Source organism: Pipistrellus hanaki (assembly GCF_964339955.1).
Source record: "Pipistrellus hanaki genome assembly, chromosome: 16".
NCBI classification, from domain to species: Eukaryota; Metazoa; Chordata; class Mammalia; order Chiroptera; family Vespertilionidae; genus Pipistrellus; species Pipistrellus hanaki.
The window spans coordinates 40,098,157-40,112,733 of record NC_140518.1 but is presented as its reverse complement, the minus strand read 5'-3'; the positions used below and the strand labels follow the sequence as shown (position 1 = coordinate 40,112,733).

Genomic DNA, 14,577 nt, shown 5'->3' with positions numbered 1-14,577 from the left:
TTCTTATGGATTTGCATTATTGACTAATGCCATTTTCTTTCAGCCTGACAGACTTCCCTTAGTACTTCCCTTAAGGAGAGTTTGCTGGCAATAAATTATTTTAGAATTTATTTATTACTTTATTTTACCTTAAATTTGAAACCTATTTTTTCTAAATATAGAATCTTTGATTAAATTATTTTTCATGCAGCATTTTAATTATATCATATCACTTCTTTCTGGCCTCCATTGTTTCTGATCATAGTCAGCTGTAATTGTATTGTTGGTTTCCATATGCAATGAGTCACTTTTCTCTTGTTGTTTTTGTTTTGTTAACCCTCACCCGAGGATATTTATTTCTATTGCTTTTTTAGAGAGATTAGAAGGGAGGAGAGAGAAAGAGGAGAGAGAGAGAGAAAGAGAGAGAGAGAGAGAGAGAGAGAGAGAGAGAGAGAGAGAGAGAGAGAGAGAGAGAAACTTGGATGTGAGATATACACATCAACTGGTTGCCTCAAACTTGCTCCCCATCTTGAAATCCAGATACCTGCCCTTGACTGACAATCAAGCCCAGAACCCTTTGGTATGCAGGCAGATGCTCCAACCACTTAGAAACACTGGCCAGGGTTCTCTTGTTACTTTCAGGATTTTTTCTTTGTACTTGGCTTCCAAAAGTTTAACTATAATGTTTCTAGATGTGAATCTCTTTGCTTTATCTAGTTGGAGCTCAATGAGTTTCCTGGATGCCTAGATTAATGTTTTTCATCAGATTTGGGAAGTTTTCATCCATTTTTTTTCTCCAAATGATTTTTCTACTTTTTCTTCTCTCCCTTCTTCTTCTGGGACTCCTCTATGTGTATGTTGGTTTTCTTGATGGCATTCCATAGATATCTGAAGCTCTATTATTTTTCTTCATTCTTTTTGTTTGTTTGCTTCTCAGACTGGATGATTATAACTGAACTTTCTTCAAGCTCAATGATATTTTGTTCTACCACCTTAATCTGATACTGAGTCTCTCTGCCCTACCTAGAATCACAGCCTCAGGCTGTGACATTGTTTTTCCTTGTTCCTTTGCCAGTAAGACCATTACTGTGTCTGACAATGCCCAGGAGTATGGGCTTGTTATGCTCACTGATCTATATTAAGTCAGCCCCTTTCTTCAGAGAAGCTGATAGTTTCCCTAGAATTTTCTCATTGATGGAGGAAGGGTTGGAGGAAAAGAACAGTCTCAGGAAAACAACAACATAAATTCCCATTGCTCTTACTCGAGCGAGTTCAGTAATTCTTCTTGAATAAACTCTTCTCAGTCTTTAGTATGCCTTTGTTGATTTTCAGGCTCCTGAAGTGGATGATGTTGACAATTTTGTCCAATATTATATTTGCTTCTTGCAGATAGGACTTGCTGAACTCCTCTCTTATCCATTCTGAAAAATCCTGCTTCTATGCAAGCATTTTGAGATTATACTGTACAGAACCTTTTGTGTGTCCACACTATTTGTGGTAGTCTTTTGCATTAGTGGCCTTTGCTAATGAGCCATGCCTCCCAGTTTTCATGGCATGTACAGTCTTCTCCCCTTCATGCCAGGTTGGGTCTATGACTTGCTTTAAGTAGTAGAATGCATTACTAGTATCCCTATGTGACTTCCAGGCCCAGGCATTTAGAAGGCCTGAAAGTTCCTGCTTTGGGGCCCTTCTACTGCATGTAGAAGTTCAGCTGTCCTGATAGAGAAACCATGGAGAGAGGACAGGCAGCAAGTGCAAGCCGTTAAGACTGTATGGGGCCGAAACCAGTTTGGCTTGTGGATTGAAGGGTCCCAGGTTCGATTTCGGTCAAGGGCATGTACCTTGGTTGCGGGCACATCCCCAGTAGGATGTTTCTCTCTCATTGATGTTTCTAGCTCTCTATCACTCTCCCTTCCTCTCTGTAAAAAGTCAATAAAATATATGTTGTTTTTTTTAAAAAAAAATTTTAAAAGACGGTATGGGACTGAGAGATGTAGTTGGCAGTGAGAAATGAAGCCCCAGAAACTTCACTCAAATAAAGCCGCTCTGGCCAGCCCTGGCTATTCGAGTCTTTCCAGCTTAGGTACCAGATATCTGAGTGTAAAAGATATCCTAGAATTTCTAACCCCGGCAGGCATCACGTGGATCAGAGATGAACCATCCTTGTTATGTCCTACCTGGATTTCAGACCCCAGAATCATGAGAATAATAATTATTGGCATTTCAAACTGCTGAGTAATGGGTAACAATTCAAGCAATGAGTGATTTAAACACCCAGGGAACTTAACCACAGCTGGCCTCTGCTTTCTCATTTCAGCCCCCACACATCTGTCAAGGTTCAAGAGCCTCCTAGTCTCAACGCATTAGTCCATACCTACTTTTGTGTGTGTGTGTGTGTGTGTGTGTGTGTGCGTGCGCTGAGTACATCACCTGAAGTATACACAACCACCATTTTGTACAATGCTCTGCAGAGGACCCAGCAAAAAATATCCACTTAATAAAAGGTTTCACGTTGACACTCACAGTTAATATGATCATGAGTGACACCAACTATTACATCCCAGGAAGCAGGCCACTTTTCCCTTCTTAGTCACCACATCACGCTGGCAGGATCAAGGTGACACCTCCATCTACATACCCTTCTATAACCAAAGGCCCTCACTGATAAAGCCTGCTGATTCCAGAACTTTCATTTCCACCTGTGGGCTTTCTCCATTTGAGTCTGTTTGGATCAAGGGCGTTTTGTTTTCTACAAAGCCAAGGCATCCTGGTTCAGACGCCTACTTACATGGAAGGAGCTCAGAGTCAACTGGATGAAGAGGCGTACAAGTTTTGAAAATCCTTGAACTTGATCATCAGTGACAAAAGAGAAGAGAATCTCGTGAACACCCAACAAAGGGATGAGAACCAGCGTTGATTTTGCCAATCTGCAACGACAACCAAATAACTACCATGAGGGCCACATTGGGGACCGGCGACATTTCCTGCTCTTCTGGGCATGCCTGTATTGTAGCTGTTATCATAAAGAAACAGTTGATTTTCCAGTATGTTTTCTTGGCTACACTTGAATGCCTTAAGGGCCAACGTGGTCTTGTTCCTAGGCGCATCTGAACACCTGGCTCATGGCAGATGCTCAGAAAAGATGAATTGAATGAATGAATGAATGAATGAATTCCCCTATACTGATTATGACACACCTACAGACATATCTACATTTTGCCTGATGGATAGATTTCCATGCTCATAGCTATCACCCTGGGCCCTACACCTCTACTAGCTTTGACAAATGTCCTATTACCTGGCTAGCTGGTGCCTCTGTCTCTTTCTCTATTCAGAACTTCTGATGTCAGTGCTTTCCTGAGCCTGAGAAGGGAAAAAAGACACTTGCCCAGGGTCACAGAGCCACTAAGTCCAAATACCTGCCTGGAAGCAGGGCTGCTTCTGACTTCATACTCAGGCCCTGAACACCCCACCCAGCTCCACCCCAGCCCTCATGCTGCCCTGAACCCCAGGGACGCCAAGGAAATGAGAAACTGATCCTCCTCGTAAAAAGTGCTGTGTGGAAGCTCCCTGTTATATAAACCATACACAAAAAAAGACAAACATTCCTTTGTACCACCCACATGCAAAGTGCACAGCTGGGGCCCAACCTTCCACCTCACATACCGATGCTCCCCAAACACGGCTACTGGACTATTAGAATTCCTTACGGAGCTACGTCTACACAGACACATCTTCCTGGTTCCAGGGACGAGGCTCTGAAGCAAGACCTCTGGAGTCTGGGTCCTGGGAATGTGAATTTTTAAGGAGCCATCTTTGTAAACAACTGCTCTTTACCACTGAGCCACTTCTTGTTGTAAAGTTAACTACATTAGCATGTGATTCCCTTACAGGGGCCAAACAAAGCTACTGTTTTATACATAATTGGGGGCAAAGAGCTCATTTGTAATGATTTCTTTTAGCCCAACTCCCTTTCTTAAATGTCTAGACTAGGAGATTTCCTCAAGCCCCATGGAATTAAAGATGTAGGACCATGGAGGGTCAGCAGCAGCTAATGGGCAGTGTCTTCCAGAAGCTGTATCTCTGTCCAAGAGAGAACAGTGCTCCCCATGAATCCTGTGTCTCTGGAGGCCGTTCCAATGCAATATCATCAAGGAAACAAAACCACCCTAAAAGCACCCAAAGCCAGTACGAGCAGAGCAGGAGTCACCCAGAAAGAGGGACTCCACCCACGCGCCTGGACTGTGTGCCCCTTGGGCTTGACCATCAAGGAGTGGGAGTCTGAGACCCGGGCCTGGTTACGTGGTTGGCCTGTGCCATGCTCACATGCTCTGCTCCCCTCAGATCTGCCCATGCAGCACACACTAGCTAAGCAGCAGGGAGGTCTCCCACGGAGAGACCATTTCAAGAGTTTGTTGTTATTTTTTTTTTCCGAAACTGGTTTGGCTCAATGGATAGAGTGTCGGCTTGGGGACTGAAGGGTCCCGGGCTCGATTCCAGTCAAGGGCATGTACCTTGGTTGCGGGCACATCCCCAGTAGGGGGTGTGCAAGAGGCAGCTGATCGATGACTCTCTCTCATCGATGTTTCTAACTATCTCTCTCCCTTCCTCTCTGGACAAAATCAATAAAATAAAAAAATAAAATAGAACATTAACTCTTTGTTACAAGTATCACAAATATTAAAAATAAAAAAATAAAAAAATAAATATGCATTATATGCATATATTTAAAAAAAAGAGAGAGAGATTTTTTTTTATTGTTGTTGTTTTGAATTTCCAGGAGTGCTTTAAAACCCTCTAGCTCGGAGGTTGCACAGTGGCAACATGAGCTGTAGGAAGTGATTTTTGTTGCTGAAACCACCTTTTATTGATAAGGAGGCTTTAAGCAATGATGTCCAGATTTCCAGCTTCTGAAAAAAATGGGGTGATCAGGCCTAAATGGGGTGATCAGGCAATCCTCAGCTACAGCCTGGTGGTGGCTGTCTCTCTTAGAGGGACCATGCTTACCAACCCCCAACCTGCCTGCTGGGCCCTCGCAAGCGTCTGAGTTTGCGACGTTTGCTCTGGGTTACATTACCCTGGGACCCCTGTCTTACCATCAACTTATTCTTAGGAGCTTGCTAGGGCATTATGGTTTTTTTGTATCTTTATTGTTGAAAGTATCCTTAATCTTTATTGTTGAGGAAAACCCCTCTTTTTCCCCATTAAGCCCCTCCACCCCGTCCCCACCCCAGCATTGTATTTTAAATAAGGTGACCAGGCGTCCCGCTTTTGGCGGGACAGTCCCGATTTTTAACAATTTGTCCTGCGTCTGGCGGCATTTTAAAAAAGCCCCGATTATCTTTCCAAAGGTTGGGGCTTTTTTAAAATGCCCCGGGACGCGGGACAAATTGTTAAAAATCGGGACTGTCCTGCCAAAAGCGGGACGTCTGGTCACCTTAATTTGAAATAAACTTTTTATCTCAGAATAATTCTGCATGTGTAGAAAAGTAGCTAAGGTGGTGCAGAAAGTTCCCAGATACCCTTCACTCTGTGTCCCCTAATGTTCAAATCTCACAGAAATCACATACATTTGTCAAAACTGAGAAACCCACCATGGCATGGGACTGATAACTATGGTCCAAACTTTACCAGAATTTCAGCAGTTTTTCTACTAGTGTTCTTTTCACAACCAGGATCCAATCCAAGACCCCACATTTAGCACGGGATGGTTTCTAAAGAATGACCACCCTTTATAAAGTTCTGGGGTGTTTTAGTAACCCCCACTTCTTGGGATGGGTGTCACCTCACCTCATCTAACTTCTCCTTAGGCAAAGTTCTATTTGTGTTCCTGTTCAGATAAAAATTCATAAATATTTATTGCAGTTTACTCTTAGGAACTGGGTCTATGCTTATTTTCCAAATTAATTCATTTGTTTATTTAAGTTACTTATTTTTCCCTGGCCAGTGTGGCTCGGTTGGTTGGGTGTCGTCCTGTGCACTGAAAGGTTGCAGGTTCGATTCTGGTCAGGGCACATGACCTCTCTAAAAATCAATTTAAAATCTTTTAAAAACAACCATACCAAATGGCTTAGTTTATTGCAGTCATCTAACTATTTAATAAATATTTACAGTGGGGAAGGAGGAGGTAGGGTCAAAGGCAGTAGAGTATCTGGGGCCTGGGTTCAAATCCCAGCAGGGACAGTAACTAAGGCCTGGGTTCAAATCCCAACCATACCAATTGCTAGCAGTGTGACCTTGGGCAAATTATTTAACCTTTTTATTGGTAAAAATGGAAACTATACAAATAATAATAATACAATATAAAATATTGAAATAAAAATAAAATATTGCTAATAATAATAACTGGAAATGTCATCATAAGGATTAACCCTCAGAATAAATGGTATTAACTACATAATGAATGGTCACTAAAATTTAGCTATCCTTATATTTAAAGAGCCATCCCTGCCCTCAAGTTGCTTACAACTTCAATGACTTTGATCCATTTTACTTCCACTTATGATATTTTTCATCTTTGCCCACCAGAAAGTCCTTTCAGAAAGGACTCTGGGGTTTAACATGCTAAATGATTCTCCTTTGTAAATCCATTAAGCGCTCTGCCCCACCCATCACATGGATGGTTAAGACGGTTTATCTGGAGGAAGTGAGCCATCGCCATGCTGGAACCACCAAGAACAGAGATCACTGACCACGCCGAGGTCTGCGGGTGTCTGTCGGCATCCCAGGGCCTTGCTCACCCGCAGGCAGGGCTCAGCTGCCCCTCCCAGCCCAGGCTGAGGAGCTGGTTACAGTTGCCTCCACGTGAGGAGCAGAAGCCTAGAAATGAGAGCTGGGCCTACAGAAGGTTCTCCAGGTCCTAGCAGCTTGCCTCTTTGGCAAGGTTTAAGTGTGTTTAGTTTAAACTTTCCTAAAATAGACTCCTGGAGGGGGATCAGTTCTTGAGAGTGACTTCCTAAAAGTTCTCAAAATCTGGGGAAGTTGGAGGTAGAACTGTCCCTACCGGAGTTTGTACAAAAATGCACGAGGCCCTGTCGCCCCCTTTCTCTGTACCCTAGCAGAGGGCTCTCAGAGAAAACAAACATGAAGGGGTGTATTGGGGAGAACCTTCCAGCGTGGAAGAGGCAGTGTGAACTGGGGTGCTGATGGCTCATGAGGTGACCGGAAGCAGCCCTCTCAGAACTTGGAAATGAGAGGGCTAGCCCTGCTTGGAGAGAAAAGTGGGCAAGCGTGATCATCGCTGCTGTAGGATTCACGAGCCCAGAGCATAAGCTAAGGTGGCCTGGGTGTGTCCTGAGAGATAGGGCCCTGACATTTTGCTAATGAATAAGCACAAGCTGATCAATTCCGTTGAACTCTGCAATTGAAAGTCAGTAAACAGAAAGCAGATGGCCGACCCAAATGGCAGGAAATATTACAGAAAAGCAGGAGGTCTTCTGTGGAGGAGGGAGCCTCCCTCTCACCAGGTAGGTGGGACCACAGGACAGGGGTGGATTCTCGGGCCACCATCAAGGATCCCTCATCACCAATTACTCTACTTGGATGATGTGATCACCAATAATGTTCTAGTGACTGAGCTGTGTTTCTGGATCTTCTGGTGTCAACTTTGCAAAGACTGGGGGCATTAGAAGGAGTCTCCACTTTCCTAAAATAGACTCCTGGAGGGGGATCAGTTCTTGAGAGTGACTTCCTAAAAGTTTTTCCCTTCCCCACCTTCCACAGTCTCTATGAATAAATAGTCGTGTAGTCTGCTTTATATATTAGTCTCTTGTGAGTTCAGGGGGCATCAGTCAGCCTTGCACAGTCTCAGCCACTCGGGCACACTCATCGGTCCCCAGTACAGTCCCAGGTGGTGGCAAACTTGCCAAGATGACGTGTCTCATCCTGGGAGGCCTCCAGATAGGCACAAACACATGTTTCTCTTTTCAAGCTTTTTCCTCATACAAGAGTGGGGGAAAGGGAAAAGAAGTTTCCAGACACACAGTGTGCGTCAGGCACAGTTACTCTTTCTCGCCCCCAAATAGCCAGTCCTAAATCACTGCTTAGCCATCAGGGCCTCCCCAGTATCTTTATTTACACTTCTCTCCATCCTTGGCTCCCAATGGGGTGACACACTCCAGTGCTGTGCAAGGTGGTCCATTTGGTGTTAGAAGAAAATATAATTAAAGAAGGTAGTAGAAATTCTATGTATATCAATGTTTACCCATTCTTAATCAATTTCTATTTTTTGGTTTATGTTATAATGTATGTAACAGTTCCACAGGCCGTGTATATATATGATGAGGGTCATGCTCACAATTTCTGTACTAATAGAGATGCATGATCAGAAAAGTTTGGAAACTACTATCTTGGATAACTCCAAGGGAGACCTTGGAAAGGGTTATCAAGGCTGCTTAGAAACACATTTGCCATGGTTTGACAAAACAATTCCAGACCTGGTTTCGCTAGAGCTGTGGTCAGCAAACTACAGCTTATGAGCCACATGTGGCTCTTTGGCCCCTTGAGTGTGGCTCTTCCACAAAATACCATGGCCTGGACGAGTCTATTTTGAAGAAGTGGCATAAGAAGAAGTTTAAGTTTAGAAAATTTGGCTCTCCAAAGAAATTTCAATCATTGTACGGTTGATATTTGGCTCTGTTGACTAATGAGTATGCTGACCTTGGCCATAGAGCATCTGATCTGGTGCCCCACCTCTGGGTGTGTATCAGACTGTCCTGGAGAAGTCAACTGTGAAAAGCCCAATGATGGGACTCCACCCCTCACTCTCTGAGTCAGAACCTCAGTGGAGCTCACCAGCCTGTGTTTCTGGAGTGTTAGGAGATGCTTAGGAGCGGCCCGGATAGAAAGCTATTGGAAGGACCGCTCTGGGCCTGGAGCACGGAGACCAAGTGGTACATGATGGGCTTTGGGGACACAAAGTGACAGGGTGGCAATCGGCCTTTGTGGAAAGTCTTCAGGGAATGCTGTCCTCAGTGGGATTTCCAGGGTGTTCATGAGAGAACTGGTCCCCCTGAATGGACCCGCACAGGGGAGACTAGAGCAGCTCTGCTCTTGGCCTGGGGCCTCCCCCCTCAGAGGGTAGTAAGAGAGGCTGGGCCTTGGGAAAAGAGCCAAAGCAACTGTCAGCCACTTGGAGGCTCGATCAGAGGCACCAAGAAAGACAGCGAGGCTATGTGTGGTCCAGGCCAGCACAAGTGGCCCAGGGCTAGGGTGTTTGCTAAATAGTTGGGCCAACTACAGTGTATTGTTTGCCCAGCCCTGAACCATGTGGTTTATTCCTCTGACCTCCTGGAGGTAGGTAGGATCCGGGGTTTGAATCCTGGGCAAATACCACTCACCACATCTAATTGGACTGGAACACCTGTGTCTATGGCCTCCTTTATCCTCACAATGAGGAGAGGGTGGGTCTGGTGTGGACTCTCACTTTACACACCAGAAAACAAGCCCAGAAAGGCCAGGTGGCTTGCCCAAGGTTAATCGGTGAGTCTGAGGTCATGGCCAGCATCAGCCCTCCTGACTCGAGTTCCACACCAACGTCCCAGTACTTGGCAAGTTAGTGTGTGCTCCTGCTGTCAGGGTCCACATCGCCTTTCCCTTTTGTTCCCAGCACAGTTTCAGACACATTGGAGGCATTCATTAACTGTTTGTCAAATAAATGGAAAAACTCCCTGCCCACACACCTGAGTTAGGCCCCGTTTTGGCCTTAGGAGAGTGAGAAACAGAGCTATAGCCATCCCGACTCACACCCCCACCTCTGTCCTACCATGCGAACTAGAATCCCTAGTTTTTGAGTTAAAAACAGTCCTTTCGCAAGGGCCTGCTGAAGTGGACAAGTCTCATAGACAGTAAAGAGTAACTGGAAAAGGAAAGAGAGATCTTGTTATGCCACTTATTCATCCATTCATTCATTCATTCATTTGTATCTCCTGCAATGCAGATCTCAGTACCTGTGATCTGACTTGCTGCGAACTGGGACTACTGTCATGGTGGAAAGCAGAAGGGACACAGCAAAGGCAAGTCACAAAGGAAGAGTGACTGTGTGCTGAATGTATTTCCTTGGACTTCAAACGTTTGTGGTCTTCTATCCCAAGGTTTCAACAATACCCAATTACTCTCTTCTGAGTTATGAACATGTCTTTTATTCTGTGACCTCAAATCCCTCCCAAAGATAGGTGACTAACTTCCCTTCACGTGACTCTTTCCTTTCCCTTAAAGCAGCCATTCTGAGGAGCATTTCAATAGTTTCCTACTAGGGGGAAGTGTGTGCCCATGACAACTCACCACTTACTTCATTTTTATGGGGCCAGAAAGTCCTCACCATTGGCAAAGCCCTACAGGATCCCATGACTCCTTTCTCAGAGGGGTTTTCCCAGATACTCTAGCCTTAGGACAGTGGTTGGCAAACTCATTAGTCAACAGAACCAAATATCAACAGGACAGCAATTGAAATTTTTTTTTGAGAGCCAAATCTTTTTAACTTAAACTTCTTCTAACGCCACTTCTTCAAAATAGACTCCTCCAGGTCGTGGTATTTTGTGGAAGAGCCACACTCAAAGGGCCAAAGAGCCGCATCTGGCTTGAGAGACGAAGTTTGCTGACCATGGCCTTAGGAGATAAACATACTCATTCCATCTCGTAACTATTCCCTCCCGCACACCCCCAGGCATTGGCCAGAACAGCCAGAGAGGTCAAAATAGTCTTAGACTACTGGATACTGACCTCAGGCTACTCACCTGTATTTATAATCTTTGAAGCACATTTGATGGGCTTTGAGCTTAGAAATAAGAAGCTTGAGGATTTTCAGGAAGATGAAGAAATTGACCTTGGGGAAAAAACAGACAAGGGTAAGTGATGGAGTCCAAGTGTCTATGAATACCGAGGTCACCCTGGGCCTGGTCATCACATCCCTGTCCAGGTAAACTAGGGGCAACTTGGCTGTCAGCAGTCAGGTAGAAAGAGCTTGCAGTAAACCCCACTCTCCCTAAGGCCACCTCCACCGAAAGCCTGGGAAGGATCTTGAAAAGCCATTTTGTTTATTCTTCTGCCTCAGGAATGCCCACCACTACAGTTGTCCGAGAAAGGCAGATGGACATGTACATTATCATTATTAACTAATGATTATTGAGCCATGCCAGGCAGTGGCTAACTGTCCATGCGTTACTTTATTTAATCCTCACAATAACCCTCTGAGGAAGCCAAACTATGACATGACACAATGAGAAAACAGAGGCACAGAGGAGTCAAGTGCAGTTTCCCAGGTTGCACAGCTAGTAAGAACTGAGTAATTAAGTCTAGATTTCTCCGATTACAAACCTCCCTGCCCTTCACAAAAACTGCCACAGCCCCCTTCTGTAAAGAACTCAGGCAATAGTTGAGATCCTGTTGCTGCCACAGAATTCACTGGAAAGTACATGTTCTACACTATCTAGACTACTTTCCACAACTGCATGAACTAGGAAAAGTCAGCTCTTCATTATCAGCCTTGGTAGAAACTTTTTAAAATATGTTTATAAAATTGTTGAGCCTCTCCCACCAAGAGGCTGAGCCTAATGTCCCCTTTCCTCTAAAGTGTGAGCTAGATTTTGTTATTTGCATCTAAACAAACAAAAACAAAAAATGTGGTGGAAATGATGCCCTGTGTCTTCTAAGGCTAGGTCCTCAAAAGGATGGCTTCCATCTTGTATCTGTCTATTTAACCACATTCTCCCTCTCTCTCTCTCTCTCTCTCTCTCTCTCTCTCTCTCTCTCTCTCTCTCTCTCTCTCCCACATAAGAGAGCTTTAGGACTCTGGGCCAAGCATTCCTTCCCCAGCCCCCAAATCCTGGGCCACATGGAATACAGGCTCTTCCTCCTCAGGGTCTCATAGAAGAAGCATCTCCTGACTCTAACGCCCATCACAGTTTTGGGTCAATATTGATTCTATGTTTTCCTCCCTAAAAGAAGCTTCCTGGATTTCCCCTCCCTCCTACTAGTGGTGTTAAAACCCAACGCTATTCCTGGGCTTGCCCATGGCTGATACACCTTGTATCTCCATCATAACTGTTTACCAAGGGCATGTCTGAAGACCCAGAGAGAAGGAGGCACGTATATAACCCTGAACTTAGGTCCTAAACCAGAAGACAGTGAAGTTGCTAATTTGTTCCTTTTCATTCAGCAGATCTTACTCACAGCTCAGCATCTCCTTCTCAAGGGATCTGGCCCAGGCTCTTTCTGAGCCAGAGAATTTGGTGGTGGGGAGGGGCATGGTCCTCCACAGCTGCTGAGCTCAGAGGGGGGAAATGGGTAGATGGGATTGTCCTTACTGCTACACAAAGCAGCATGGGTCCTCGGATGATCCACCAGATTCCCTTATTTTCGTTGGTTACCCAGCATCTACAGCAAAGAGCAGACAGTAGAAGAAGACTTTAAATCGAGGTAAGGTTGAATGCAAAAGCTGCATGACCTCTGGAAAAAGGGTGCTCATACTCAAGACTCACCTTCAAGCCCATTCTCCTGAGAGGTGGAAGAGAAGAAGAGAGGACTCACATTCATTCCTATCAATACAGTAGTGTTGACTTTTCTAACCACTAAAGTGCTCCTCAATGCTAAACTTGTTGTATATCCTTCTACACCTGTCTTGTGGTCATAGAAATGTAAATTCTTAATTCATAAAGGACTTTTTGGTGGTGATTATTTGGAGAGAAAAAAAAAGGATCACATGATAAGCATTATTTAGCAACAGCCTTAACAATGTGCTATTGAGATTCAGCCCCAAGAAGTCAGAAGACATAGAATTAACATGTTTTCTCAGTAGTCTCATAATATTCCGCAATATAGTAACAATTTATTCATTAATTCCTGTTTTGATGGATGTTTAGGGTCTTTTTGTTTAGTTTGGGTTTTTTGTTTTATTTTTTTAATTGAAATATAATTGCCATATTAACATTATATTAGTTTCAGGTGTATAACATGATGACTTACTATATAAATATAGTGAAACTAGAGGCCTAGTGCACAAATTCATGCACAGGTAGGGTCCCTGGCCTGGCTGGCAATCAGGGCCAATCAGGGCCATCTTGCACAGTCTCAATCAGGGCCAGTGGGGGCTGGCCAGTTGAGAAGGTGCTGTGGGAGGTTGACCAGCAGGGAGGGACAGCAGGAGGGCTCCAGGGCATGTCCAGCCCTCTCACCCAGATGCTGATCAGCCAGACCTCAGCAGCAATCTAACCTACCAGTCAGAGCATCTGCCCTCTTGCATATCATAGTGACTGGTCAAGCAGTTGACCAAACGATCAACAGAATGGTCAAACACTTAGCATATTAAGCTTTTATTATATAGGATTATCACCACAATAAGTCTAGTTAACATCCATCACTTCACATAGTTATAATTTTTTTTCTTTTAATGAAAACTTTTAAGACTCGCTGTCTTAGCAAATTTCAAATACACAATAAAGTTACGTTAACTGTAGTCACCATGCTGTACATTACATCCACAGGACTTTTTCATTTATAACCAGAATTTTGAATCTTTTGGACACTTTTATCCTTTCCACTTTGCTTTATTCCTCCCACTTTGAATTAGGACGCAATAACCATTCTTATACCTGTATGCTTATATACTCAGGTCACTGATAAGATATGCAGCAAATTTTTGTGTTATTTTCTAATTTGTTCTAGCTAATTTTGTGCTAATTTGCAGGCATAACTTAATAAACTATAAGGAAAACCTTTGATTATTTTTATCTACATTCCTAATATTATTTTTATCCACATTCCTAATATACTTTATTTTTATTTTTTTCCTTTTTATTGAATTTATTGGGGTGACACTGGCTAGCAAAATTATACAGCTTTCAGGTGCACACAACACATCATTTGTACACTGTACTGTGTATTCACCACCCCAAGTCAAGTCTCCATCCATCACCATTTTCCCCTCTATACTGTCCTCCCCCTCCCCACTGGCAATCACCACACTGTTGTCCATGTGCATGAGTTTTTTTCCCCTTTATTTTTCTTTTTGCCCAATCCCCCCACCATCACTCCCACCCAGTCCCCCACTAGGTATATTTTAGATGGCCAAAATGGAAGGGAGTGGATGGTCTCTGGGGAAAATGGCGTGTAGCCCTGTGTCTGGGCATATTTGGGAATTACTGGCTCAGGGAAGTGAGAAAACAGATGAATTGCCTACCCTGTGTTCTCCAGCTGCGCACGGGCAATACTCCAGGGCACAACAAACAGCAGTGGGAAGGCTGGGGAGAGAACAGAAGAGTGTAGTTAGTTGCTGGTTGGCCAAACTTACCTGTATCTGCCCCAGTCTGATGGGCCAAGCACTGGTGGTTAACTCTGATAATAGCCCGAACATCGTAGCACGGTGGGCTGTGAGGGCTATAGACCTGGCGTGGCACAGCCCGTCCATTGTTTCATTGTCAGCAAACCAGGAAGCAGAGAGGACACACTTGTCTCAGGTCACAAAGCAGCTTGCAGTCAATTCAGAGACGTTAACCAAACTATTCTAAACTGAAGGCTTGGCCATTTCCTCTGAATTCTGCAGTCTCAGATCCCCAGGTGCTATGGCAGCAGGGGTTCCAGGCCTCATCTTGAAGACTTAGCTGG

The 14,577-nt window shown here is 44.3% G+C and overlaps 1 protein-coding gene across 1 annotated transcript in view; it reads right to left on the bottom strand.

The window, feature by feature from the left end:
* Positions 1-14,577, bottom strand: part of GLP2R (glucagon like peptide 2 receptor) — a gene marked incomplete at its 5' end in the record, with an annotated part of 50,381 nt that overhangs the window by 8,911 nt on the left and 26,893 nt on the right. Inside the window, 4 exon segments of the mRNA XM_084863937.1 lie at positions 2,768-2,906; positions 10,713-10,801; positions 12,282-12,351; positions 14,153-14,213. Coding sequence (XP_084720063.1) covers positions 2,768-2,906; positions 10,713-10,801; positions 12,282-12,351; positions 14,153-14,213 — 359 coding nt within the window.